The sequence below is a fragment of the Balaenoptera physalus genome, assembly GCF_965194825.1.
Source record: "Balaenoptera physalus genome assembly, chromosome: 4".
Classification (NCBI taxonomy): domain Eukaryota; kingdom Metazoa; phylum Chordata; class Mammalia; order Artiodactyla; family Balaenopteridae; genus Balaenoptera; species Balaenoptera physalus.
In genome coordinates this window covers 127,045,197-127,071,151 of record NC_138891.1, presented here as the reverse complement: position 1 = coordinate 127,071,151, position 25,955 = coordinate 127,045,197, and the positions used below count along the sequence as shown (strand labels likewise).

Here is a 25,955-nt window from a genome sequence, read left to right as displayed (position 1 = left end):
GAACAAAACTCTCCGGCGGAACCTGGGGTGCGCGCTCGGAGTTTCCGGGGAAGAAGACGGAGAAGGACCTGTGCGCGGCGGTTCCTAGGGCCGCGGAGGAGGCAATGTCCGTCGGAGTCTGGAGCTTGCGGCTCTGGCGGGCCGCCCCCGGCGGCGGGGCTGGCTGGAGTGAGTTTTAGCGGCCGTAGGGTCAGGGAGGGAGGCTTAGAGGATGGTGTCTGCCCAGATTGGGCCCGAGGCGGGTCCTGGGGGGTGGGTCCCGCGGGGTTGGAGGCCGAGGAAGGTCTTTTGAGTCCCTGCTGCGTTGGCCGCCCCCTCCCGGCCTTGGGGTACATATCTCGGGACCCGAGAGAGACGGGGAGGGCAGGGGCGGGGCCGCGGGAGGAGCTTGGGGCGCCCTTGGGAGGGAGACCACGTTCCGGTGCAAACGTGTCCTTATTTTCCCATTGGACTCGTACATGCCTTGCCAAATCCTCTGATTTGGGGTTTGGAAAATAAGCTTAGCATTTCTCGCTCTACATATGGAGAGTTTTGGCGTGGGACCTGCAGTCTCGTGGAGCTTTCTTGTCCCCAAGACGTTTTCAAAGCGACAGTTTTGCTCACCTTTCCAATGACTGGTCTGACTCCACTTCCTGGTTACTTTTTGCCCCTTATTGTAAAGCACAGATTGGAATACGACCGAGGAAACTGGTGGGAAGTGGCGATCTGATGGTGAAAGAGCAAAGTTGAAGTAAAGGCGCGGATCAGGGCAGGCTGCAGTTCTTTTCCGTGGTCGTTTTAATTATTAATATTAGAAAGGGGTTTAAGTTTACTTCTGAACTCATTTTGGTGAACAGCGTTTAAAATTCCCTTGCCTCCTATTCTTTCCTTGGTGGAGGATGGTGATACGGGAGGGGAACAGGGTGGGGCAATATATTATTTTTTGGGTCAGTTTTCACATTTATTGTAATTTCTGCACAGGATTTATAGCAACATCACCTGCTTCTCAGCTGTCACCGACCGAACTGACAGAAATGCAGAATGATCTCTTTAACAAAGAGAAAAAAAGGCAGCTCTCATTAACTCCCCGAACTGAGAAGATTGAAGTTAAGCACGTTGGGAAAGCTGACCCTGGCACTGTCTTTGTCATGAATAAAAACATTTCAACTCCTTATAGTTGTGCCATGCGTAAGTAACGAATCAGGATACCCTTTTGAAGATTTTGCATAAATCAGGAGAAGAACCGGTGCAGAGGAGACAAGATGCTGTAGTTGCTCCCTGAACTTCCCGGAAGTTCTCCTTTATCTAGCATCTTCCTGCGTGTTCACTGCGGGCTTAGCAATTGAGGGTACTGTGGGTCTTGAAGGGTTGGTGCTGTAACGCATAGGTCGTCCTGGGACTTGCTGGAATCTGGCTGAGTTTAGAGGGCTGTCATTGTTTCCTGCAGGAGGCAGACCTGAAAGCATTGCTACTAGTGTGCTTGCCCCTTTTAGACACACTGTGGTGTAATGGCAGCAGTTACCATGTGAGTCCCATTAAAGGATTTTGGGGTGGAGGGACTGCCCTGGCCTCAGATGATCAGCTTTTTTTGGCCTTCTTTTCCTTTTCTGCTCTTTATAGCCTAACTTGTCTTTTATCTGCTCACCACTTGCCTCTGTGTGTGTTGTGTCTTTGTTTACATTTACATGTACATGTAGTAAATGTGTGAGTGCATGGGGTGAATGTGATTGGGGTAAAAATGTTTGTTGTGTTCATATCTTAAGGGAGAAAACAAGGCCCTGTGTGTGATTTGGTGTGGAAATGAAGGGAACAAGGCCTCTATGTTATTTTCGATCAAAATGCTTTTGTAGTAGCTTTGATAGAACTGGTAACGTTTAAATTCCGAAAGAACAAAAAGTAGATACGTACACCTACATGCTCGCTCATATATGACTGGCTGCATTGTTCAGATTTTTGGAAAACTCAGTAATGATTCCATTTAAGTAATTAACTTTAGTTAAAAGCTTAAGCTGACCTGCCAAGTGTGTACTCTCAATCTTCCTTTACTTTGGCACTTGAATTAGTACTTATAATTGCTTACTTGTTTGGCAAGCATTTATTGAACCTCTGCTGTAGGATAGGCATTAGGAATACAGAGGAGGCTAAGACACAGCTCAGGCCCTTAAGGAGTTTTACACACACCACATGTAGAGATGAAGCCTCTGAACCACTCTTAGCATGACTGCTGCCCTCAGACTTGCTTGTCACTCATACCATCAATCATTCAATAAATTTTATTGAGTACCTAGTGTATTTCAGGCCTGATGCTAGTCTCTAGATATACTGGCGAGTGAGCAAAAATAGGCATGATCCCCGCCTTATGGAACTTATTTAGACCTGTGGTTTGACCACTTCTGTGAATAGCTGGGTACTCAAAAAACATCTAATCAGGGTTGGAGTTGCATTCTGGAGTCATATAACAGACCAGAGCTGATTGGTTTATGTGTGAATTCATACTGATAATTATTGAATAAAAACTGGTAACTATGGTATTTAACTTGAAGAGTCCATGTTAGGGAAGTAAAGATGGTTTGGGAGCAAGACCCCAAACCCATCTAGAACAGACTTACTGGGATGTATATTTATATATTTTCCCTTCTAAATTGTGTGTGCATATAGCCAAATATATCCACGATGCTGCTCTCTGAATATTTAAGTGTAGCTCTTGGAAAACTATTTTATTACTTAATAATTGACAGATTAATTTCAAGTTAGACTTAGCCTTAATGATTTTTGTTTGGGTAATTTCATTAATAATTAGCAATACATTGGATGTGTTGGGAATTATTTTTTTATTGGCTACAAATCTTTCTTTTCTCCCCAAAAAAGCTTGCAGAATCTTGCCTTTCTGTTGTTTTATTTCTTAATGTAGCACTTAAACATGTACTTTTTCACTTGGGTTTTGTTAGAGTTAGATCTTCAATCTGTTTTAAATTCCTAGATTTAAGTGAGTGGTACTGCAGGAAGTCCATTCTGGCTCTTGTGGACGGACAGCCTTGGGACATGTATAAGCCTTTGACCAAGTCATGTGAAATTAAGTTTCTTACTTTCAAAGATGATGATCCAGGAGAAGTCAATAAGGTATTTCTGCCTCTATGTTCTTTGGTACCCCTCCCCCCAGTTTCTTTCTAGTCTTTTTTTAAATTAAAATCTGTTTCCTGTGGAGTTTGAAATGTACAGATCTGGCCAAGGTCAAATGTTGTACTGTACTAGATAATCAGGGTTTTACTTGGTAGATTAGGCATGTTCATAGTTCAAAACTCCTCAGTGGCATTAATGTCTCTGTATTTTGGTTTGAGAAAACTAAATGACATTCATATCTTTGTTCAGCTTACTTTTATTAGTCACCCTGTATAGTTCAGTAATTTCATTCTTGTCTTTCACCATCTTTTCTGGCTTATTTCAATAACTTTTTAACTCTCCCACCGCACCCCCCCCACCCTTTTTTAATCTGAAAGTCTTCCTTAATAGTCCTGCAAGAGTTTTATTAAATGATGTGACTAAGGATGATGTCACTTATCCCTAAAGAACTTGCCTACCTGATAACCGTTCATATAACTTTCCCAGTTCTGCGTGGACACTTTTCTCACCCCTGCCTGCCTTTTGAGCTTCACCTTCCACGGCATCTTCCACTTCCTCTTTGCTCCAGCCATACTGGAGGACTTGGTCACTAATGGTTTCTGTTGTGTTATCCTCCTTGCTTTTGTTGATGCTCTTCGAGTATTTTCTTTCCTCCCTATTAAAATCCTGTTTATCTATTATAGTTCCATTAAAATGCCATATGCTCTGTGGAACCGTCTCAGTTTCTTCTTGTCAGAATGAATCCCTCTTTTCTTCTGGGCCTCACAACACTTGGCTAGTGTCTCTAGATACAGTAGTTTGATTTTCCCTTGTAATACGAACTGTTGAATGTACTGGATTCCTGGCTCTGTGAAGACAGGGATCATGTTCCTTATTAGATCTTGTCCTTGACTTACATACAGTAGGTATTTAATAAATATTTGTTGAAATGAAATACTTAAAGAAGGAAATGGTAGGCATGATAATAGTAGTAGCTAACATGGAACATTTATTGTATATCAGGCACTGTTTTAGTGATTCACAGGTATTGACTCATGTAATCCTCACTAAAAAAAAATCCCATAAAAGGTGCTATTATCTCCTTTTTACAGATAAATAAACTGAGGCAAAGAGAGGTGTAGCCTGACCAAGGTTACCAGTTTGCTAAGTGGCTGAGCCTGGATTTGAACCTAGGCATTGACCCTGGAGTTCACCAGACATTAAAAACAATCAAGTCAGATAGATGAAGAAGTGCATTTTGCTACTGGCCTTCAAGGCCTGGGTTTGCATTTATTTTTAGTGTATTTGTGTGGTTGTGTAGAACACATTCTGGAGCAGTCTCTGCCACGTGCAACCAAATGAGCCCACTCTTGTTGTCCTCAGATACGGAGAAGAGCTTAGGAAAGTCAAGTGCCTAGTTATAGCAGTGCCAGTACAGAGCTTAAGATGGTGTAGGACTTACGTTTGTCTTTATGACTCTGGGAAGGTCATTGCATGGATACCCATATTGGGCATGTCCATGGATCAAAATGCTAGTGAGATGAAAGCCCAGTTAATAGTGAGGTTGCTTTGTTATAAATATAAATAACCTAAGTGATACGTGATGTTAGGTATAGGATAGGAGTCATAAATAATTCTTTTTTTTAAAAAAAATTATTATTTAATTTTTATTTATTTATTTTTGGCTGCATTGGGTGTTTGTTGCCGTGTGCGGGCTTTCTCTAGCTGCAGCAAGCGGGGGCTACTCTTCGTTGCGGTGCGCGGGCTTCTCATTGCAGTGGCTTCTCTTGTTGCGGAGCACGGGCTCTAGGTGCGTGGGCTTCAGTAGTTGTGGCACACGGGCTCAGTAGTGGTGGCTCGTGGACTCTATAGAGCGCAGGCTTAGTAGTTGTGTTGCACGGGCTTAGTTGCTTCATGGCATGTGGGATCTTCCTGGACCAGGGCTTGAACCCATGTCCCCTGCATTGGCAGGTGGATTCTTAACCACTGTGCCATCAGGGAAGCCCATAAATAATTCTTAAAAGTTGGGTTAACCCTCCATATTTATGTACGTTATAAACAGGTACATATTAATATATTTATTTTACTTTAGCACAAGTTTGTTAACAAGTTAACTTTATCCTGGGTTAAAAATAAAATTACTACTGATAGTAAAACTGTTTATTGGTTGATAAACATTATAGTGTGTGATATCTTATACAAACATTGCTAACCACATGAAGTTGGTGCTTCATTCTTTTGTGGGTTTTGCTTGGTGGTGGTAATGTCATGGTCTGATGGTAACCATTTCTAAATGCAGAGATGGACAGATATTTGAGAAATGGTTCCTAAGTCAAAAGTCAACCTAAATTTTAATATTAAAGAAATGTTAGTAAATCTTATGTTTATTATGTTTGTGTGTATTTTATCTTTCTAGGCTTATTGGCGTTCTTGTGCCATGATGATGGGCTGTGTGATAGAGAGGGCATTCAAAGATGAATATGTGGTCAGTTTGGTCAGAGCTCCAGAAGTTCCAGGTGATGTACACATATAAATAAATAAATAAACACACACACACACACACACACACACACAAACACACACACACACACACACATATATATGTGTGTGTGTGTGTGTGTGTGTATAGACACACACACACACTTTCTGTAATCTTTGAATATTTTGGTACCTATTTTTGATGTTGTATAGAGTTCACTTCTAATTTAGTCTAATATAAATTACCATCATACATACATTCCATTTATTATGGGTAACAGAATCCGTCCTATTACTGTCATATATACCTTCTATTTATAATGGTAAAAAAATCCATCTTATTTAATTATTGGAGGTCAATTATTAACATAATAGGATTAGAGGAGAATGTTTCTTTTGAATGTGAATTTCATGTAATTATATTGTGTCAGTATTTATTTCTTACCATTTTAAGTACTTATTTCCAAACAGAATGTGAGGAGGAGGAGATATGAGTATAAATAGACTTCTGTAGAAAACTGTGTTTAGGTGGTACCATTTCACCAGAAATGACCCTGGCACTGGAGAGGAATACCATTTTGGGGAGGTGGAACAGTTCACATTCTTTGTAATTTTCCTAAAACTAGGATTTTGCAACAGTATGTGTAGTAGGATCACAATTGTATTTTTTTAAAAAAGGTGGAAGTTTATATACCAAAAAATATTTGATTTGGCAATAAGAGATTCTAAGCAAAACAAAACAACAAAAAATGAAATTTAGAGGATATTAAAAAAATTAAACATTTCATGTCCATTTAATTTTTCATCTACTTATTAAATATCTTACTCTTTGGGAATTTTTATATCTAGTAACTAATATTTGAGCTCTCTATGGTGGTACTATTCCTGAAGAAAATGTGAATGATTAAAAAATACTGGTGATGTTGGGTTAACAAAAAGGTGAGTTAGTTTTATGGTGGGGGGAAAGTTGGTACAGCTCTGACAAGCAGCTGGAATAATGGTGACAATTTTATAATTTGTAGTGTTGGGAGAGATTTTTGACCCTTCATTTTATGGTCTAAATATTCATTTGTTGCAAATTAGTAACTTTCTACCCTAACAGATTTGACTTTGCTTTTTATTTTGGTTGGATTTACAGTAATCACTGGAGCCTTCTGCTATGATGTAGTTTTGGATAAGAGACTTGATGAGTGGGTGCCAACAAAAGTAAGTCTACTCTTTGGAGTATTAATTTTAGAGTCTGTGCCTTTCTTTGTTAGAACGATTCCTGTGTTTGTATTGTTGAATGGTACTGCATGTTGAGGATATTTAAAAGAATCGGTCAATCTTTATTGTTGCTTTTTAGTGTATTTAAGACAGATGTATATGATTGAGGGTATTCACAACAGCGAGGTACCCAGAATAAAATATAGAAGCTTAACTATCTTGGTTGATGTGGGGGTGAGAGGCCTGGAGCCTTACCTCCTTGGATCTTTAGAGCACAATTTGAAAACCACTGCCCTAAGCCATTTTAAGCCTATTGCATCCTGAGATCTTCTTATCAACAAGGGTTACATTGAGAGTTGGGGAGGGGTGAATTAAAATATCAGGCTTTGACAAAGGTAACCCAAATAGCCGCAAACTAAATAGCAGCAAACTAGCCTCTTCTGGAATGGTCCGCCGTCATAAGGAGGTTGCTTCTTGTTGGTCTGGGACTGGGGTAGCAGCAGGAGCCTGGCTAACAGAGTGAATCTAGATCAGGTGCTGTGTAGGTAGAGGATGCTGACGGCTTTCAAAAGTCAAGCCTAGAGGCTTAGTTATGATTGGGGAGAACAGACAAATGCCTAATTCTTAATGAAGCAAAACTGTATGTCCTACAGATTGGAAGGCTGGAGATCAGAAGAGGGGAGGCAGTGTAGCATACCATTTTATCAATTCCACTATGTACATTTTTTTCACATTTTAATATCTCTGAAAACAACTGTGTCTTTTGTTTGTTTCTATAACTTTTTTTAATTAAACTTTTTTTTAGTTGAAGAAAATTATAGATACACATGGAGTTGTAAGGAATAATACATAGAGATTCCATGTTCCTTTTACTCAGTTTCCCCAATGGTATTATCTTGCAAAACCATAGTACCATATCACAACCAGGATATTGACACTGATACAGCCAAGAACGTTTCTTTTTTTTTTTTTAATTTATTTATTATTTATTTATTATTTATTTTTGGCTGTGTTGGGTCTTCGTTTCTGTGCGAGGGCTTTCTCTAGTTGTGGCAAGCGGGGGCCACTCTTCATCGCAATGCACGGGCCTCTCACTATCGCGGCCTCTCTTGTTGCGGAGCACAGGCTCCAAACGCGCAGGCTTAGTAGTTGTGGCTCACGGGCCTAGTTGCTCCGCGGCATGTGGGATCTTCCCAGACCAGGGCTCGAACCCGTGTCCCCTGCATTGGCAGGCAGATTCTCAACCACTGCGCCACCAGGGAAGCCCGCCAAGAACATTTCTATCACTGCCAAAATTACCCACATTTCTCTTTAGTCTCCATCCCCCCCCATCCTTAAACTGTGGCAACCACTAATCTGTTCTCTATTTGTATAGTTTTGTCATTTCAAGAATGTTATGTAAATGAAATCATTCAGTATGTAATCTTTTGGGATTGACTTTTTTCACTCAGTGTAATTCTCTGGAGCAAATGTGACTTATAGTAGATAGCATCTTATGATTATAACTGGTAATATTTTTTCTTAGTGGTGCATCTTGGATTTAGTGAAATATTGTAGTTTCTAAAAGCAAAAATTTTGGAGTCAGCCAGTAAACGCATGGAAACATGCTCAACATCACCAGTCATTAGAGAAATGCAAATCAAAACCACAATGAGGTATCACCTCACACCAGTCAGAATGGCCATCATCAAAAAAATCTGTAAACAATAAATGCTGGAGAGGGTGCAGAGAAAAGGGAACCCTCCTGCACTGTTGGTGGGAATGTAAATTGATACAGCCGCTATGGAGAACAGTATGGAGGTTCCTTAAAAAACTAAAAATAGAACTACCATATGACCCAGCAATCCCACTACTGGGCATATACCCTCAGAAAACCATAATTCAAAAAGACACATGTACCACAATGTTCATTGCAGCACTATTTACAATAGCCAGGACATGGAAGCAACCTAAATGTCCATCAACAGATGAATGGATAAAGAAGATGTGGCACTTATAGACAATGGAATATTACTCAGCCATAAAAAGGAACAAAATTGAGTTACTTGTAGTGAGGTGGATGGACCTGGAATCTGTCATACTGAGTGAAGTAAGTCAGAAAGAGAAAAACAAATACCGTATGCTAATGCATATATATGGAATTTTAAAAAGCCGTACTGATGAACCTAGTGGCAGGGCAGGAATAAAGACGCAGACCTGGAGAACAGACTTGAGGGCACGGGGGGTTGGGGGCGGGGAGGGGAAGCTATAACGAAGTGAGAGAGTAGCATTGACGTATATATACTACCAAATGTAAGCTAGATAGCTAGTGGGAAGCAGCTGCATAGCCCAGGGAGATCAGCTCAGTGCTTTGTGATGACCTAGAAGGGTGGGCTAGGGAGGGTGGGAGGGAGGCTCAAGAGGGAGGGGATATGGGGATATATGTATACATATAGCTGATTCACTTTCTTGTACAGCAGAAACTAACACAACATTGTAAAGCATTTATACTCCAATAAAGATGTGGGGGAAAAAAAAAAAAGGAAATCCAAATGACACCTGAAAAAAAAAATTTTGGAGTCAGGGAAGATCCAGGTTTAAATGCTGGCTTTGACAGTTATTTCTTGTGTAATCCTGCCGTTACTGCTTAATATCAAGAGAGAGAGAGGAGGGAAACAGGAAGGAAAAAAGAGAGAAAGGGAGAGAGGGAAGAGAGGTATTGGGAGAGATGAGGGAGGGTGAGGGGAGAGGTTGGAATGGTTTCTTCATGATCTGTGGACTAGTGGCAATATAATTTTTTTTTCAAGTCTGTCAAGATTCTTACTTTATTGGGGGAGTTCAGTAAAAACTAAGGAGATGAAAATTTAAGTCTCATTATGTGTGAAACTTGCTGCCTCCTTTTCCTTTTTTTAAAGATAAAACTTTAAAAAAGAAATGTACTAGTTAATTGCAGGCACCATGGGGTGTAGAAAGTGGGGGAAAGTTACAGTCAAGTAACAGCTATATTAAACCATGAATGTGCATTGGTTATACAGAAAATTATCCATTTAAGAATGGAGAAGAGTCATTTCATTCAAGAGTCTATTAGGAAGTTTATGGAAAGAATTTTATTACAAAAATTATTTGCATAATAGTGCTTGATCTTTTCTGTATTAGTTATGATTTATAGTGTGAAAACTCAACTATAGTTTTTATTAAAAATCTCATAAACATTGTTAATGTGTGTTATTAATCATTTTAATTGTGTAAAATTGACATTTTCATTAAACAGAAATTTCTAATATTGGATTTATGCTATATTTTGGACATGGCCAATGATGACATAACATTTCCTAGTGAAAGTTTTTGAATCACATAAATAATGATTTTTTCCTCATGCATTTATTTAAAAAGCTTAGTTTTACTCATAGTGTAAACAAATTTTTGTATCTTACCATTTACTTATTAGTATTTCTACTTGTTGCACCATCATTTTAATAAACATTTATAGGGCTGTATAATTTGAATGAAATGTTTATTAAAATTCCTTTGTAGGATTATCCATAATAATTATTTCTAACACAGGCAGCTATTTAATTACAAGTTTTATAATTTATAGAATTGGGAGAAATTGCTAATTGTACATTGTATGATTCCAGTATTTAATTGTTGCAAATTAATGCTTTCTTTCCTAGCAAATTTGCTTTTTGCTTTTTGTTGTAGTTGGACTTATAATATTAAGCATACAGTTTTATCTGCCTTATAGGGAAATGTTTTTAAGTAAATTGTTACAAAAGGTTAATACTTTCATTTTTAAGGAGAACCTATGTTCCTTCACAAAAGATGCTCGTGCTTTAATTTATAAAGATCTTCCATTTGAAACTCTGGAAGTTGAAGCAAAAGTGGCGTTAGAAATATTTCAACACAATAAGTAAGTGTTGGCTTCCTTTTAAACAAAATTAAACCTCCCAAAGTTGTATGTAATGAAGAAAATTCAGCTCTTAATAACTTTCATATTTGATGTATTTATGTAGCACACTTTTTACTTTTTAGCTCTGGGATCTCTTTTCTGCACCAGCCTATTTGCTTTTGTTCATCTCATTATTTCACTGAGAAGAAGTGCCCCTGCCACACCTTTGATAACTTTCTTACTTTGTCTTACTTCTCTTTTTCTTTGGCTAGTCCTTTTCTTTATATCACCATAGCAATATGTTTCCCTTTTTTCCTTCCATTGTGAAGTGGTAGCCTACGTTAAGAAACTGCATTATTTTGAATTTAAACTTAAATTTATTTAAACTTGCATTTGGCAACCTTTCCTTCCCATCTTTCCACTCTTCAGATGAAAAGGGTAAGACAGAAAATACCAGCTGTTCGGAGGCAGCTAACAGCTGAAGTAAAACATTCACACAGATCTTAGTCTTCTGTAGGGGAATTAACCATTTGATAGATTTTCTTCGCCAACATGTTAAATCCTGCCTGCCTTCTCAATTCCCTTTTTCACTCAGAAAACTTCCAATTTATCTTCTACTAATTGTGAGAACATAAACTAAATTTTAATGTTAAACTAATTAAAATCAGAATTAATTAGAAAGGAATATCTGCATTGCAAAAAATCATATAGATACTAGATTCTAAAGCCAAAATGTGCACCTGCAAATTGTTAAAGATAATGGTTTGGAATTTCTTTAGCTATTTATAAAATGAGGCACAGATTCTCATGGGGCTAGTTTATAATATTTAGCATATTTTGGAACCAGTGTACTTAGAAAGCAGTAGGAATATACTGAACTGGAGTACAAATAATTCTTTACAACTAAATTACCATTAATTCTATAAGAAAATTCCTTAAATTATCAGAATTTATCAAGTCACCTCCCCCACCACAATTCTAGGGCTGTGTTGTCCAATAGAAATATAATGTGAGTCATCTATATAACTAAATTTCCTAGTTAGCTACATTAAACAAAAATTCAAAATAAAGGTGAAGTTAATTTTAATAAAACAGTTTTATTTAAACAATGTATCTGAAACATTTCAACATGTGATTAATATTAAAAACTTAATATTTTATAATTCTCTTTTTCATACTAAATCTTCAGAATCTGGTGTGTATTTTACACTTACGGCACATTTCAATTAGGACTAATTACATTGAAGTGCTCCATAGCTACCGTATTAGGCAGCGTACTCTAGACTTTCATTTTATGTTACACTGAGATTTCCCTTTCCTCCCACTCAACTGTCAAAGTCTAGGAGAGGCTTGTAGGACTTTGGTAACTTTAGGTGAATGTGTAAAGGGAGGTGGGAGATCATTTAGGGGCAAGTTTGAGGAGACAGAGAGTTTTGGAGGTTGAAGGTGGATCAGTGATGGGGCCTTTCTCCTGTAGGGGGAACTTTCAGTGGCTTTGGCTCCCAGGGGACAGGAGTTTCTCTTAGAGGTGGGTCAAGAGGAACAAGTATTCAAGGGAATTGGCTCCCTCAGTAATCATCAGGGCTGTGGAAGAAGAGGTGTGGCAGTAAGTGTATATTTCTGCACAAACTGACGCTTCCCAACCTTGCCACACATGTGTAATATTTGTTTAGCATTCTGGGGTAAATAGGCAAGGCTCTTAATAGTAAGTGGTAAGGTCATGATTTGAACCTGGGCTGTGCGGTTCCATCTGTACTATTTGTTATACTGACAGACCCGAGTGGATTTGAGAGACATTTAAGCAGTAGAATGGATGTGACTTGGTAATGAATTGGACGGAGGGAATGTGGTGGGAGAAACAGGAATCAAGGAAATCTCTGAAGTTTTTCACTTGGAGATGTGGGTGGTTGGTGGTGTCATTTACTAAACTAGGGAATTCAGGAATAAGAATAAGTTTGGTGAGAAAAGAGAGGGTAAGTTTTTGTTCAGTTTGAGAACTTGGGAGTGTAAGATGCTTGTAGACACCCTGGTTGATGTCTGGAGTGTTTTGGATATACAGTTTGGGGCTCAGAAGAGATGTGGATTAGAAGCAGAGGTGTAGAAGATATAAACACGTAAGTGGTAATTAAAACTGTGCAAATCAAGGAGCTAGCCCAGAGAGGATGCTTAGAGTGAAAAAAGTTTATGGACAGAACCCTTGAAGGGCAGGGAAAGAGAAGGGTGACCAGAGAGTTAAAATAACAAGCAGTACGGGATGCCACAGAAGCCGGTGGAAAAGAACACTGTGAGAAGTGGAGGTGAGCAGTGGAAATAAGGACTAAAGAGTGTCCATTAGGTTGGCACCAAGGAGAACAGTTTGGTGGAGTTGTGAAGCTCTGGCCAGATTGAAGGAGGTGAGGTGTGAATGGGAGGTGAGGAAGGGGAGGTTCCAAGTGTAAACCCCTCTTGCAAAAATTATGGCTGAAGAGGAAGAGAAAGGGAAGTGGCTTTAAACACCTTTTTGTACATTTAGAATTAAAACATTTGTTTCTTTGCTGCTTCTTAGGTACAAATTAGATTTCATAGAAGAGAAGGCATCTCAGAACCCTGAGAGAATAGTCAAGCTACACAGGTAAGTAAAAATATAAAAATTGACTGCTATGCTAATTTATAGGAAGGTTTAGTTTTATTGTTACCTGACTGGTGTATGACTGGAAAAGATTTGTACCTTAATTTGTTGTTCTTATTACCTTACTTTTTACTGCTTTGTTCAATTTTTTGCTATGGTGGTAATTGGAAGCTTTAAGTCATCTTTGGGAACAGTTGTGGTTTCTGTTCCTCATTTTATTGTTTGTTATTTTTATTTCTGAAAGAGTTGGAAACCATTGTAAGAAAATGTAATGTTTAGAGTTAATTTTGAAATTGGGCAAAATACTCATTGTTATGAATTGAACGTGATTCATATGTATATAGAAACATGAATACTGACTAATTAGTTACTACTTATGTTACATATAAGGAAGTTATATCACAATGTGCTTTCTGATGCAAGGATGAGAGAAGTAAGACAATGCGTTATGCAAAAATGGCTTCACGGCCTGTATCTGTTTTCTCAGCTTCATGTTTTCTTGACTCAGATTTAACTTTTTTCCTCTAGGAAGCTGTCTTACATGCTAAATTCTAAACTCTGTTGCAGTTAGTTGTTATAAGGTGATAGGATATCAGTTTTAGACATTGGATCCACTTGATAGCATGATGTGTTTAGTGATCTTAAACATCTTTAAGGGGCTTCCCTGGTGGTGCAGTGGTTAAGAATCCTCCTGCCAATGCAGGGGACATAGGTTCCAGCCCTGGTCCAGGAAGATCCCACATGCCGCGGAGCAACTAAGCCCGTGTGCCACAACTACTGAGCCTGTGCTCTAGAGCCCACGAGCCACAACTACTGAAGCCCGTGCGCCTAGAGCCCGTGCTCTGCAACAAGAGAAGCTACCGCAGTGAGAAGACCGCTCACTGCAACGAAGAGTAGCCCCCGCTCGCCGCAGCTAGAGAAAGCCCGCACGCAGCAACAAAGACCCAGAGCAGCCAAATAAATAAATAAATAATTATATTAAAAAAATTATTTAAAAAATCTTTAAAATTATATCAATGCTAAGTAAGAAAAAGATTCATTGGTTTTAATTTCTAAAATTTTAGTCTCATCACTTGAGATTGTTGTGTCAGGGGCTATTAGAGATGGAATTGATCCACATGGATTGTTCTTGATTAAGGATGTAATGGCAAAGAGAATGAATAGATTTTTTTTAACTATTGTAAGTGATTTGATTTTGAGGTTTTATTTGTTTATTTTTTAAATCGAATCAGATTTGGTGACTTCATTGATGTGAGTGAGGGCCCTCTTATTCCAAGAACAAGTATTTGTTTCCAGTACGAAGTGTCAGCGGTTCATAATCTTCAAGCCACCCAGTCAAGTCTTGTACGAAGATTCCAGGGTCTCTCTTTACCTGTGCACTTAAGAGTAAGTAAAGCTTAAAGTTTCAGGTCATTCAGTTTGGGTGTGAGTGTGATTCTGGTCTTGATTTTATACCAATTTGAAGGACATACATTTTAATTTTCGTTAAGTTGTGTAACACTAATATTTTGTCAACTTGGGTTTATGATTAAAATAATTTTACCCAGGATGTAAACAGATAATTTACAAAAGAAGTATTAGTTGAAAAAATTAAATCAAATTGAGATAGTTTTTCTTTTTTAATAAATTTATTTATTTATTTATTTATTTATTTTTGGCTGCATTGGGTCTTCGTTGCTGCGCGTGGGCTTTCTCTAGTTGTGGCGAGCGGGGGCTACTCTTCGTTGCTGTGCACAGGCTTCTCATTGTGGTGGCCTCTCTCGCTGTGGAGCATGGGCTCTAGGTGCATGGGCTTCAGTAGTTGTGGCACGCGGGCTCTAGAGCGCAGGCTCAGTAGCTGTAGCACATGGGCTTAGTTGCTCCGCGACATGTGGGACCTTCCCGGTCCAGGTCTTGAACCTGTGTCCCCTGCATTGGCAGGCGGTTTCTTAACCACTGCGCCACCAGGGAAGTCCGAGATAGTATTTTTTTTTTTTTTTTTCGAGATAGTATTTTTAATACTTCAAATTAGTATAGAGGAGGGTGCAGTGAGGAGTAGTGGAGCACATATTGATAGGACCTTCAGGGGTGCCTTTTGGCCTTACATTTGGCACGTTCTTCTCCCTAATCTATTTTGAAGATCTATTCCATATCATTTTCCGTATTACTCCCACCCCTTGCTAATCCTTTTATTTTTTTAATTAAACTTCTGATTTAGAGATAATTGTAGATTTATATGCAGTCCTAAGAAATAATACAGAGAGATCCCAAGTACCTCTACCCAGTTTTTCCAATGGTAACATCTTGCAAAACTATTAGCACACTCTCACAGCCAGAGTATGGACATTGAAACAGTGACAATACAGAGCAATTCCTTCACAAGGATCCCTCATGTTGGCCTTTGATAGCCACAGCCACTCACACCCACTCCCGTCTGCCCCGCCTCCACCTCCTTGCTTCTGGTAACTTCTCACTTGTTCTCCATTTCTATAATTTTGTCCTTTCAAGAATGTCATATGAATGGGATCATTCAGTATTGTGATCTTTTGGGATTGGATGTTTTCACTCAGCATAATTCTCTGGAGATTCATCTAAATTGTTGCATGTATCAATATATCAATAGTTTGTTCCTTTTGGGCTTCCCTGGTGGCGCAGTGGTTAAGAATCCGCCTGCCAGTGCAAGGGACACGGGTTCGATCCCTGGTCCGGGAAGATCCCACATGCCGCGGAGCAACTAAGCCCCTGCGCCACAACTGCTGAGCCTGCGCTCTAGAGCCCGCGAGCCACAACTACGGAGCCCGAGTGCCACAGCTACTGAAGCCCGCGCACCTAGAGCCTGTGCTCTGCAACAAGAGAAGCCACCCAATGAGAAGCCCGCGCACTGCAACGAAGAGTGGCCCCTGCTCACCACAACTAGAGAAAGCCCGTGCGCAGCAACAAAGACCCAAGGCAGCCAAAAATAAAAATAAATAAATAAAAACAAAACAAAACAAAACAAAAAAAACAGAAAAAAAACTTGTTTGTTCCTTTTAATTGCTGAGTGGTATTCCTTGGTGTGGATATACCACAGTTTGTTTAGCCGTTCACTTGTTAAAGGATATTTGGGTTGCTTCTGGCTACTTGGAATAAAGCTATTATGAGTAAAGCTGCTGTGAACATTGGTGTATAGGTTTCTGTGAATATATGTTTTCATTTCTTTGGGATAAATGCCCAGGAGTGCAATTGCTGGGTCATATGGCAGGGGCACGTTTAGTTTTTTTAAGAAACTACCAAGCTAAGTTCCAGTTTCTATTCCCACCAGCAGTGTGTGAATAATCAGTTTTTCTAATCCTTGCCAGCACTTGATGTTGTCAGTAATTTTTATTTTAGCTATTCTGATGGGTTTGTAGTGGTTTCTTATTTAATTTTAATTTGCTTTTCCCTACTGGCCAGTTATGTTGAACATCTTTTCATGGACTTACTTGCCATCTGTATATCTTTTTTTGATGAAATGTCTGTTCTTCTCTTTTGCCCACATTCTAATTGGATTGTTTGCTATTTTACTGTTGTTTTGAGAGTTTTTTTTTTTTTTTTTAATATTCTGGATACTAGTTCTTTGCAGATATGTAGTTTGCATATATTTTCTTTCTGTCTGTAGCTTGTCTTTTCCCTCTTAACAGGTTTTTACAGATCAGCAGTTTTTAATTTTGATGAAGTCCGGTTATCAGTTTTTCCCTTTATGGCTCATGCTTTTGGTGTCAATTCTAAGAATTAAAGGCCCAGCCCTAGATCCCAAAGATTCTCCCCTATTCTTTTTCCTAAAAGTTTTGTAGTTTTATATTTAAGTTTGTAGTTTATTTTGAGTTAAATTTTGTATAAGGTGTGAGATTTAGGATGAGGTTCATTGTTTTCTTTTTCGCTATACTTGTCAAGTTGCTCCAGTACCATTTGTTGAAAAGACTATCCTTCCTCTGTTGAGTTGCTTTTGTACTGTTGTTAAAAATCAGTGGTCGTATATGTGTGGGTCTATTTCTGGGTTCTCAGTTGTGTTCCATTGATTTATGTGTCTCTGTCTCTTCCAGATATCACACAATCTTGATTACTATAGCTTTAATAGGTCTTAAAATCAGGTAGAATAATTCCTCCCATGTTATTATGTGTTATAAAAATTGTTTTAGCTATTCTAGATCCATTGCCTTTCCATTTAACTTTAGGGTAATCTTTTTTCTATCAATAAATCTTGCTGGGATTTTCTTTTTTCTTTTGCCCTACCCAGGTACGTGGGGAGTTTCTTGCCTTTTGGGAAGTCTGAGGTCTTCTGCCAGCGTTCAGTAGGTGTTCTGTAGGAGTTGTTCCACATGTAGATGTATTTCTGATGTATTTGTGGGGAGGAAGGTGATCTCCGCGTCTTACTCTTCTGCCATCTTCAATGGTTCTCCCTTGCTGGGATTTTGATAGGAATTTTATTAAACCTGTATATCAGTTTGGGGAGAATTGATGTCTTTACTGCATTGAGCCTTCCAATCTATGAACACAATATATCTTTTCATTTATTTAAATCTTCTTTCATCCCTTTCATCAGCATTTTTTAGTTTTTAGCATACGTGTCCTTTACATGTTTTTTCCACACACCTTCCTTTCCTAGCTTTCTCCATTTCAGTAAATGATACTGTCATCATACCGGCTGTTTGAGGTAATCCTTGATTCTCTGTTTCCCTCATAGCCATGCCCCATCCCATCCATCAGCAAGTCCTTTCAACTCTTAACCCTAAAACGTATTCCGAATGCATCCACGGCATAGCAGCTCATCTACTACTGCTTCCCTCATCCCTGTTGCTTTCTCTTCACTCCCCTTCTTTGCTTTCATTCTTGCCCCCACAGCACATTCTCTGCTGAGTGGCCAAAATGAAGCTTTTAATATACGAATCAGATCATGCAATTCCTCTGCCCCAGACGTTCCAGTGGCTTCTCATGAACAAATGCCAACCCTTCACTCTGTCTCACAAAGCCCTATGTTGTCTGGCTCCTGCCTTTCTCTCTCTGACTTCATCTCATACCGCTTTCTCCATCACCCGTTATATTCCACTCACACCTTAAATTCTCCCACCCGCTGCTCATTCTGCCTGAGCCAGGTATGGTTTTCCCTTTAACATACCATGCTGCTCTTCCTCCAGAAGGTTTGCATGTACATATTTAGTAATTTTACCTTTTATTACAGATTTTACCAGCTCATACAGTTTGAAATAGTCCCTGACCCACCCATATCCCTCAGTATCACCTTCAGCTGAGTTAGTAACATTGATGTGGTCGTTTTGCACTTTGCAGTTTTCATTTATGCATTCTGACAATCCTCTGCTGCATGAGATTGTTACGAATTAAGGAAATTGGTTCTATAACTTTACTGTTGTCTTCATTAGCTTTTACTTGTTCGTTAGGATAATTTACTAAATCCTCTAGGTCTGCTCTTTCAGTGTGAGATGTCACAGTTGGTTTTTTTTTTTTTTAACATCTTTATTGGAGTATAGTTGGTTTACAATGTTGTGTTAGTTTCTGCTGTATAACAAAGTGAATCAGCTATACGTATACATATATCCCCATATCCCCTCCTCTTGCGTCACACTTGGTTCTTAATGAACCTTTCCTTGTGATTGCTTGTGATTTGAAGAATGACCACTAGCATGTTGGAATTGGCTATTTAAGAAAAGAACGGGTGGAAAAGTGGGACAGATTTTTGCTTCCCATTAGAAGGAATGTGTTCTATGGTGGTAATGATTAAGAAGGACAAAGAGGAAGAATGGCATATTCAGTCCTTAAGTCTTTTTTTCTTAAATGCTAAACAAAGCAGCTGTTCTGTATAGTATGTACCCTTTTTCCCTACTTGAACTCACTTTTGGAACCACTTAGCCTCATTAGTACTGCCAAACTTTTTATGTATTTGTTTTGTTTAAAACCTGTGTAAAGACTCAGCCTCTTTTATTGTAACTTTTGTGCTTTATATAATTCATAGTAAATCTTTTCTTCTCAAGGCACATTTTACGATATGGAATAAACTACTGGAAAGGTCTCGGAAAATGGTTTTTGACAACATGTGAGTACATTTCTATGAAGAAATTTTCCTTGAAATTAAGCAACCACTACTACCACCACAACAAAATAATAAAGAAAAAAGAAAAGAGAAAGAAAGAAAAAAGTAATTAGTTGTCTCAGTAGCTAAAGCGGTATTGTGGTTGTTGACCCTGTTAGTATTTTGGCAAGAGAAAAGTTGTTATTTGGCAATTCTTTTCGTTTTTATTTGTTAGTATCATGGGAATGATATTATAGAACTTGAATAAAAATAAGAATATTACCGTATAGTAGTTGTAGTTCTTAATGGTTGTAATGGTGTTAATTAGGTCTTGATAACTTTTTGGTAAACTTAATGAACATTTAAAGATTTGCCAGATATGATTTAAAACTGCCTCAACAGTTGACATATTAAATATGCAAATGTTCTGAAGAACCAAATTTGAATACTTGTGTTACTGTCATTTATTCTGTGTCACTAGCATCTAGATTTCACAAATAGGAATGATTATATTTCTTGACCATGATTATCCCTGTTCACTCTTTCAGAGACTAAGTGTTAACTTTTTACTTACATTATCTGATAGCTATCCTGTGTAACCTGGCCTCATGAACCCTTCCTAGTTACCCTAAGTTTCCACTCTAGTCAAGCTTACAAGTACACATCAAACTTACTTTCTTGTTTCTTTATTTTTTGTTTTAGTTTACCTTCTTCTGTCACTTCATTTTTTTCCAGCTTTATTGAAATACAGTTGCCATACCACATTGTGTAATCTTAAGGTATACTGTGTAATGATTCGTTATATTTATATATTGCAAAATGATTAACACAATAAGGTTAGTTAACACATCCATTATCTCAGAGAGTTAGCTTTTTTTTATGGTGAGAATGTTTAAAATCTCCTCTCTTAGCAACTTTCAAATATGTATTGCATACTGTTAACTCAAACTTATGCTCAAGTTTGTTTCTGTATGACAGTTATGTCTAGACTCTGTTTCCCATCCTCCTCCTGTCTATTTACATCCTACTCATTCTGCAAGACCTTACCTTCTTACCTTCTCCATGTAGCATTCTCAGAGTAATCTCTGAACAAATATCCACCCCTGCAATTTCTGCTTGATTGTATACCTCCTCATATTGTTTTCTGATTATTTTTGCTAGTACATTTACATTGTGTTAACCCATTCAGGGTTTGTTGTATACTATGTGTAATGCCAAAGTTTGAACACAGCACTTGGCAAATGGGGATTACCCAATAAATTTTTATTGATTATTTTGCATGATGATGTGTAAACCTAGTCTTTATTAATGACTTTACAAATAGAATTCACTATTTAGGCACTTAGCTATAATGTTTTTGTGTAAAGGTGATGTAAATTTTCTTTTTCTCATGAGAAGAAAGTGTTTTTGAATAGGGAGAATAACTTTGTCTCTTTGGTTGGTCAAAATGTCCATTTTAGATTAAGAAACTAGAGAAAAAAATGAGTCTATAAGAAATAAGAAAATATAAGAAATATATATATTTCTATATAATATAAGAAAAATAGTAGAGACAGTAACCTAGAGTATCTAGTAGAAGTCAGTGATTAGCTGTTTTTGCAGCATTTATTTTGGTTCAGTTTCCTTCTTCCACTGTTCGTTTGCTCGTCTAAAGGGAGTAGGTTAAACATATGGTTCATTGATTTAACTACACAGACTTATTGAATGTTTGTTATGTGCCAGGAACAGTGGGTACAGTAATGAACAAAATCTTCTTGCTGTCCTCAAGGAAGTTACTTGAACAAGATAACTAGACTAAAAGCAGACAATTCAGGTGTACATGTGGGGCTCTGGCGTAAAGAAGAGAAGGACCCAAACCCAGCTGGGAGGGGTTGGTTAAGGAAGCTTCCCAGGAATTGGTGTTTCTTAAGCTGGTTTTAATGGGTGAATAAAAGCCAGGCAGATAATTTGCTTGAGGATGGGTTTATCTCAGAGGAAGCTGCTCGCCTAAGAGGCGTGGAGGAGTGGAGTGCGTGGTGAATGGAAGACGAATCTGCGTGCATAGTCACACGTAGGGTGGGTGATGAGTCCAGATCAGTTTGTTGGAAATAGAATATGAGGGGCTTGTCTTCCGTGAGGTGGAATTTGCATTCCCCTCCTGAAGGTGATTGGAGGACACTGGAGCGTTTGAATAAGGAAGTGACAGGTAACTGGAGAATTTGAATAAGGAAGTGACCTATTGGTAAACTATTCCTGTGTAAAAGCTCATTCTGGGGGCAGCATGGAAGATGACTGTGACTTAAGATGATGAGATCCTGAAGTTCCTTCCGGCAGGGCAGTGAAAATGGCTGTGAGAGTTACTTAGGCGGAATTAATAGGGCTGTTGATTAAATATGCAGTTAAGAGAACTGTGTCTCTCATGCCAGGCTTGGGCACCTGGGTAGAGCCCTTCACTGAAATAGATAATGCAGGAAGTAGGGCAGGTTTTGGGGGTGATGAGGAATACAGTTTAGCTCTGTTTGTTTGCTATGTCTGAGTGACATATAATAGAAATATTAACATACAGATATGTTTTTCTGCTAAACCTGTATTATACTATGTTCAAAGTAGAATTATTGATTTTTTCCAACAAAATAGATTGATTTAAAATACCTTGTTGCAGCACTGCTGATATTTTTCTTATACTAATGATTTCATTTTATAGATGAAAAATAAAATGACCATCTTGAGAAGCCTAGCTATATGCCTCAGGTTGTATTTTTAATGGAATTGTTGTACTTGGTAATTTATATTGGGAAATTGGTCATGTAAGTTTTCTTCTCTTTCTCCTTAACTTTCTATAATCATTACTCTTGAAGGAGAAAGACAAAGACAGGGTCATTATAAGAGAAAGGCTGTGCAGTGATTTTAAATGGTGGGTGAAGGGTAAAACTAAAAGTGTTTATTAGAAAAGTAAAGCTATTTATGTTTTTACAGGTAACTGAAGATCAAACTCAGTCTACAGAGGAAAGTGCATCTGCCTAGTAACTTCCTCAAATTTAGATATGTATAGTAAATTAAAATAAAAGTTTTCTATGTAATGTTTGTGCGTGCTTTTTGTCTTTTTCTCCCGAAGATGTATACTGATGTTTACTTTTTCCTTTCTCTAAAGGATAACACAACTTATGTTCACAATAAAAATTTTACACAGAAACAACCCTGTCTCCTCCTCCCCCCGAATGTAACACTTCGGCATGTTTTCTCCTTTCAGTCCTTTTTTGTACATGTATAAACATATATGCACAAATACAAATGCCATCTTTTACAAACATAAATAGGACCATCCTAGTTTCCATTTTTCACTGTTGTAAAGAGTGATGCAGTAAACATCATTGTGCCAAGTGGCAAGTGTTTGTGGATGGATTGACTATTTACTGAGTAACTGAGTATTTCCTATATACTGGCCATTGTGGTGAGCTTTTCACATGGAGTCTCTTATTTAATCCTCACAACCTGTTGAGAAGGTGTTTCCATTTTGTAAATGAGGAAACTGGGGAGCATAGAACTGGCAAGTTGCAAAGCTGGAATTTGGACCCAGGTACTTTCACTGACGTGCTCTTATGTACCACTCTCTTGTTCATGTTTAACAGTTACAGTATGTATTTGTGAATCTTTCTGAAGATACTAATAGAGTTATATTCATTGATTTGTTCGTTCATCTATTTCCTAGTCCCTGAATGATCTCTTTCCTCTAGAGTTGGATGTTTTGCTTATCTCAGTCTTTCATGTTTCAGGCTTTTTTTTTTTTTTTTTTTTTTTCTTCAAATCTAGCGATTTTTGGTTGTTAGTTTTAGTTGAAAATGCGGCTGTAGGGAGGTTGAGTGGTAGCTCTGTGGTATGGGCGAGGTTTGGCTTCTCTAAAGATGAGTAGGTGAAGCTGGCTCTTATGATGGGGATTTTCTAACGCTAGAATGAAGAGATTGTCAGTCTTGGTGACTGGTTTCTGTAATGACTATTCTCGTTCTCTCCAGACTGTCCTTTTATTTTATGAGATCCCTCCAGTATTTTACCTGTGGGCAAATATCTGGATTCAGGCCCTTCTGTATTTGGAGGTAGGGGGTATGGGGTAGGGATCAACTGGTTTGTATATAGACCTTTAGTTGATCCCATTCTCTTTAGCCCCTCTTCTGTCTTCTGTCTTCCACCATCTTTGAGCTTCTCCAGGCCAGCTGGGCAAGTCGGCTCTCTTCTGCTGGACTCCCGCATGTATTCTAGGCGGTGACATCCTCTACTGTTGCATTGGTCACTTCACTGTCCATCTTTTAGCAACTGGGCGAAATTTCTTGTCTGCTGCTGCTTTCCTCTCCCATCCCCTTTGTTGTTGGGTGGATTTATACTTTGAATTTTTTTTCTTTTAAAAAATTGTGAAATATTTTGAGCTTACAAAAAATAATTTAACAAACCCTTGTTTGGATGGACATTTTTCATGCTTTTTGGGCACCTAGCCCTGCTTGAACATCCACTGTTTGGTGACTTCCCCCTTTATGTGTCTTACCAAGTGGAGAGTGAAACTTAATTTCCAAACCTTCCTTGCAGTCAGCGCCCAGACAGGCATCCTAGGCTCACTGGTTAGACACACCTGTGTGAAATTTGAAAGCGCTGCTGTGAAGACCATGGCACGTGGGATCCATTTGTCGAGGGGAACAGTGACATGTAGCTTTTAAGGCAGCAGCGGCGGAGGGTCCCGTGTTGTGTACAAGGTGTGGGGCTGTGCTCAGTGGTTTTCTCCCTGCAGCTGCTCTGTGCTGTAATAATGGGCATTTCTTTGAGTCCTGTAACCTGATCTCAGCCTTGTGAGCCGTTTGTTTTTTGCTTAAACTAGTAGAGCAGATTTGTTTGCAACCAAGAATGTTGACCTATAGCCACTATCCAAATTAACCACTGTTAACCTTTTTCCTTTCGTTTTTAAATAAAGAAAAAGCTGCCTATCCATTGAAAGTTTTCCTCATGTCATTTCCAAGAACTACTGTCCTTTTTTTGTGCATATCCTTACCATTCATGATTTGCAATGTCTATTATTCTCTGTGTTTTATACTAAACATTGGTTTCATGATATGCATATCCTTTTGAAATTTGCTTCCGTTGCTCAGTATTGTGTGTTCACATTTAACATGTTGATACATGTAGAGCTAGTATAAGTGCTGAGCTGGTTAATACCTGAAGGAGTATATAGTATCCCATTTGTATGATTAATCCCACAGTTAGTTCATTCTCTCATTGACCATTGAGGATGGTCTTGACTTTTTAGTATTATAAACAGTACTGCAGAAAATACTCTTGTTTATGTTTCTTTGTGTACACATTTGACAGCATCTCTAGGGTACATACCTAGAAGTAGAACATGCATCTTCAACTCTACTAAATATTGTTAGTCAGTCACCATAGTAGTTGTACCAGTTTACTCCCTATCAGCAGTCTGATAGTTCCTGTTTCCCTACTCCCTCACAAATACTTGTCATTGTCACACATTCAAATATTTGGTCGGTTGGATATGCATGATCCTATCTAATTAAATTAATTTGTTTAATACTGAGCATATAGTGACAATGAGCATTTCTTCCTTTGTTTAGTATCCAATAAGATTTCCTCTTCTGTGAGTTATCAGTTTAAGGCTTTGCCCCATTTATTTTTTTATTGGATCTTTGGTCCTTTTATTTTTTTTATTATTATTTCTTTTAATAAAATTATTTATTTATTTATTTATTGGCTGCGTTGGGTCTTCGTCGCTGGGCACGGGCTTTCTCTAGTTGCGGCGAGCGGGGGCTACTCTTTGTGGCGGTGCGTGGGCTTCTCATTGCGGTAGCTTCTCTTTGTTGAGGGGCACAGGCTCTAGGCAAGCAAGCTGCAGTAGTTGTGGCTCGTGGGCTCAGTAGTTGTGGCTTGCGGGCTCTAGAGTGCAGGCTCAGTATTTGTGGTGCACGGGCTTAGTTGCTCTGAGACGTGGGATCTTCCCCGGCCAGGGCTCAGACCCATGTCCCCTGCATTGGCAGGTGGATTCTTAACGACTGCACCACCAGGGAAGTCCCCTCTTTGGTCCTTTTAATACGAGTTCTTTATATGTTCAGAAAGTTAAACCTTTGTCACTGCAAATATCTTTAGTCTGGCTTACCTTTTAACTTCGTTGATGCTGTCTCTGTGGTCAGAATTACTCATCTTTTCCTTTATGATTTATATGTGTTTAGGAAATTTTTAAAAGTCTTCCCTAACTTGAAGTTATAAGGTATTTTGTGTTTTTTAATATTTTAAAGTCTTTTCATATTTAATTGTGTCATTTATTTGACATTTAATTTTGCATATAGAGTGAGGGAAGGGATCTAATTTTGAATGCTCTCCACCCCCACATGGATAGTCAGTTATTCTATACCATTTATTTTCTTCCTACTCTTAGAGGTTATACCACACATGTATCAGATTCCTTTAAATGCCTGGGTGCACCTCGCTTGTCCATTCGTCTATCCCTGCACCACTGTCACACAGTTTTAATTATTACAGCTTTATAACACATTTTAATTTATGGTATGGTGAGTTTTTTTTTTTTTCTTTTTTTTTTTTACATCTTTATTGGAGTATAATTGCTTTACAATATTGTGTTAGTTTCTGCTGTGTAACAAAGTGAATCAGCTATATGTATACATATATACCCATATCTGCCTCCCTCCCACCCTCCCTATCCCACC

The 25,955-nt window shown here is 38.4% G+C and overlaps 1 protein-coding gene across 5 annotated transcripts; it reads left to right on the top strand.

The window, feature by feature from the left end:
• Positions 1-22,323, top strand: MRPL39 (mitochondrial ribosomal protein L39). Of its 5 annotated transcripts, none has more exons than XR_014263096.1 (10): positions 1-168; positions 961-1,167; positions 2,960-3,099; positions 5,495-5,594; positions 6,695-6,762; positions 10,539-10,651; positions 13,176-13,241; positions 14,471-14,624; positions 19,223-19,386; positions 22,216-22,323. XR_014263096.1 is itself a non-coding variant. In XM_082460564.1 (10 exons), exons 1-10 carry the CDS (start codon positions 105-107, stop codon positions 22,217-22,219), a joined length of 978 nt encoding a protein of 325 aa, XP_082316690.1. In that variant the 5' UTR covers positions 1-104; the 3' UTR covers positions 22,220-22,323. The 5 variants fall into 5 exon arrangements, 4 of the variants coding, with proteins under 4 accessions (XP_082316690.1, XP_082316693.1, XP_082316691.1 ...); XM_082460564.1 differs by having other exon boundaries at positions 19,223-19,284; XM_082460567.1 differs by lacking the exon at positions 961-1,167 and having other exon boundaries at positions 33-168; positions 19,223-19,284.
• The last annotated feature ends 3,632 nt before the right edge of the window (positions 22,324-25,955 follow it).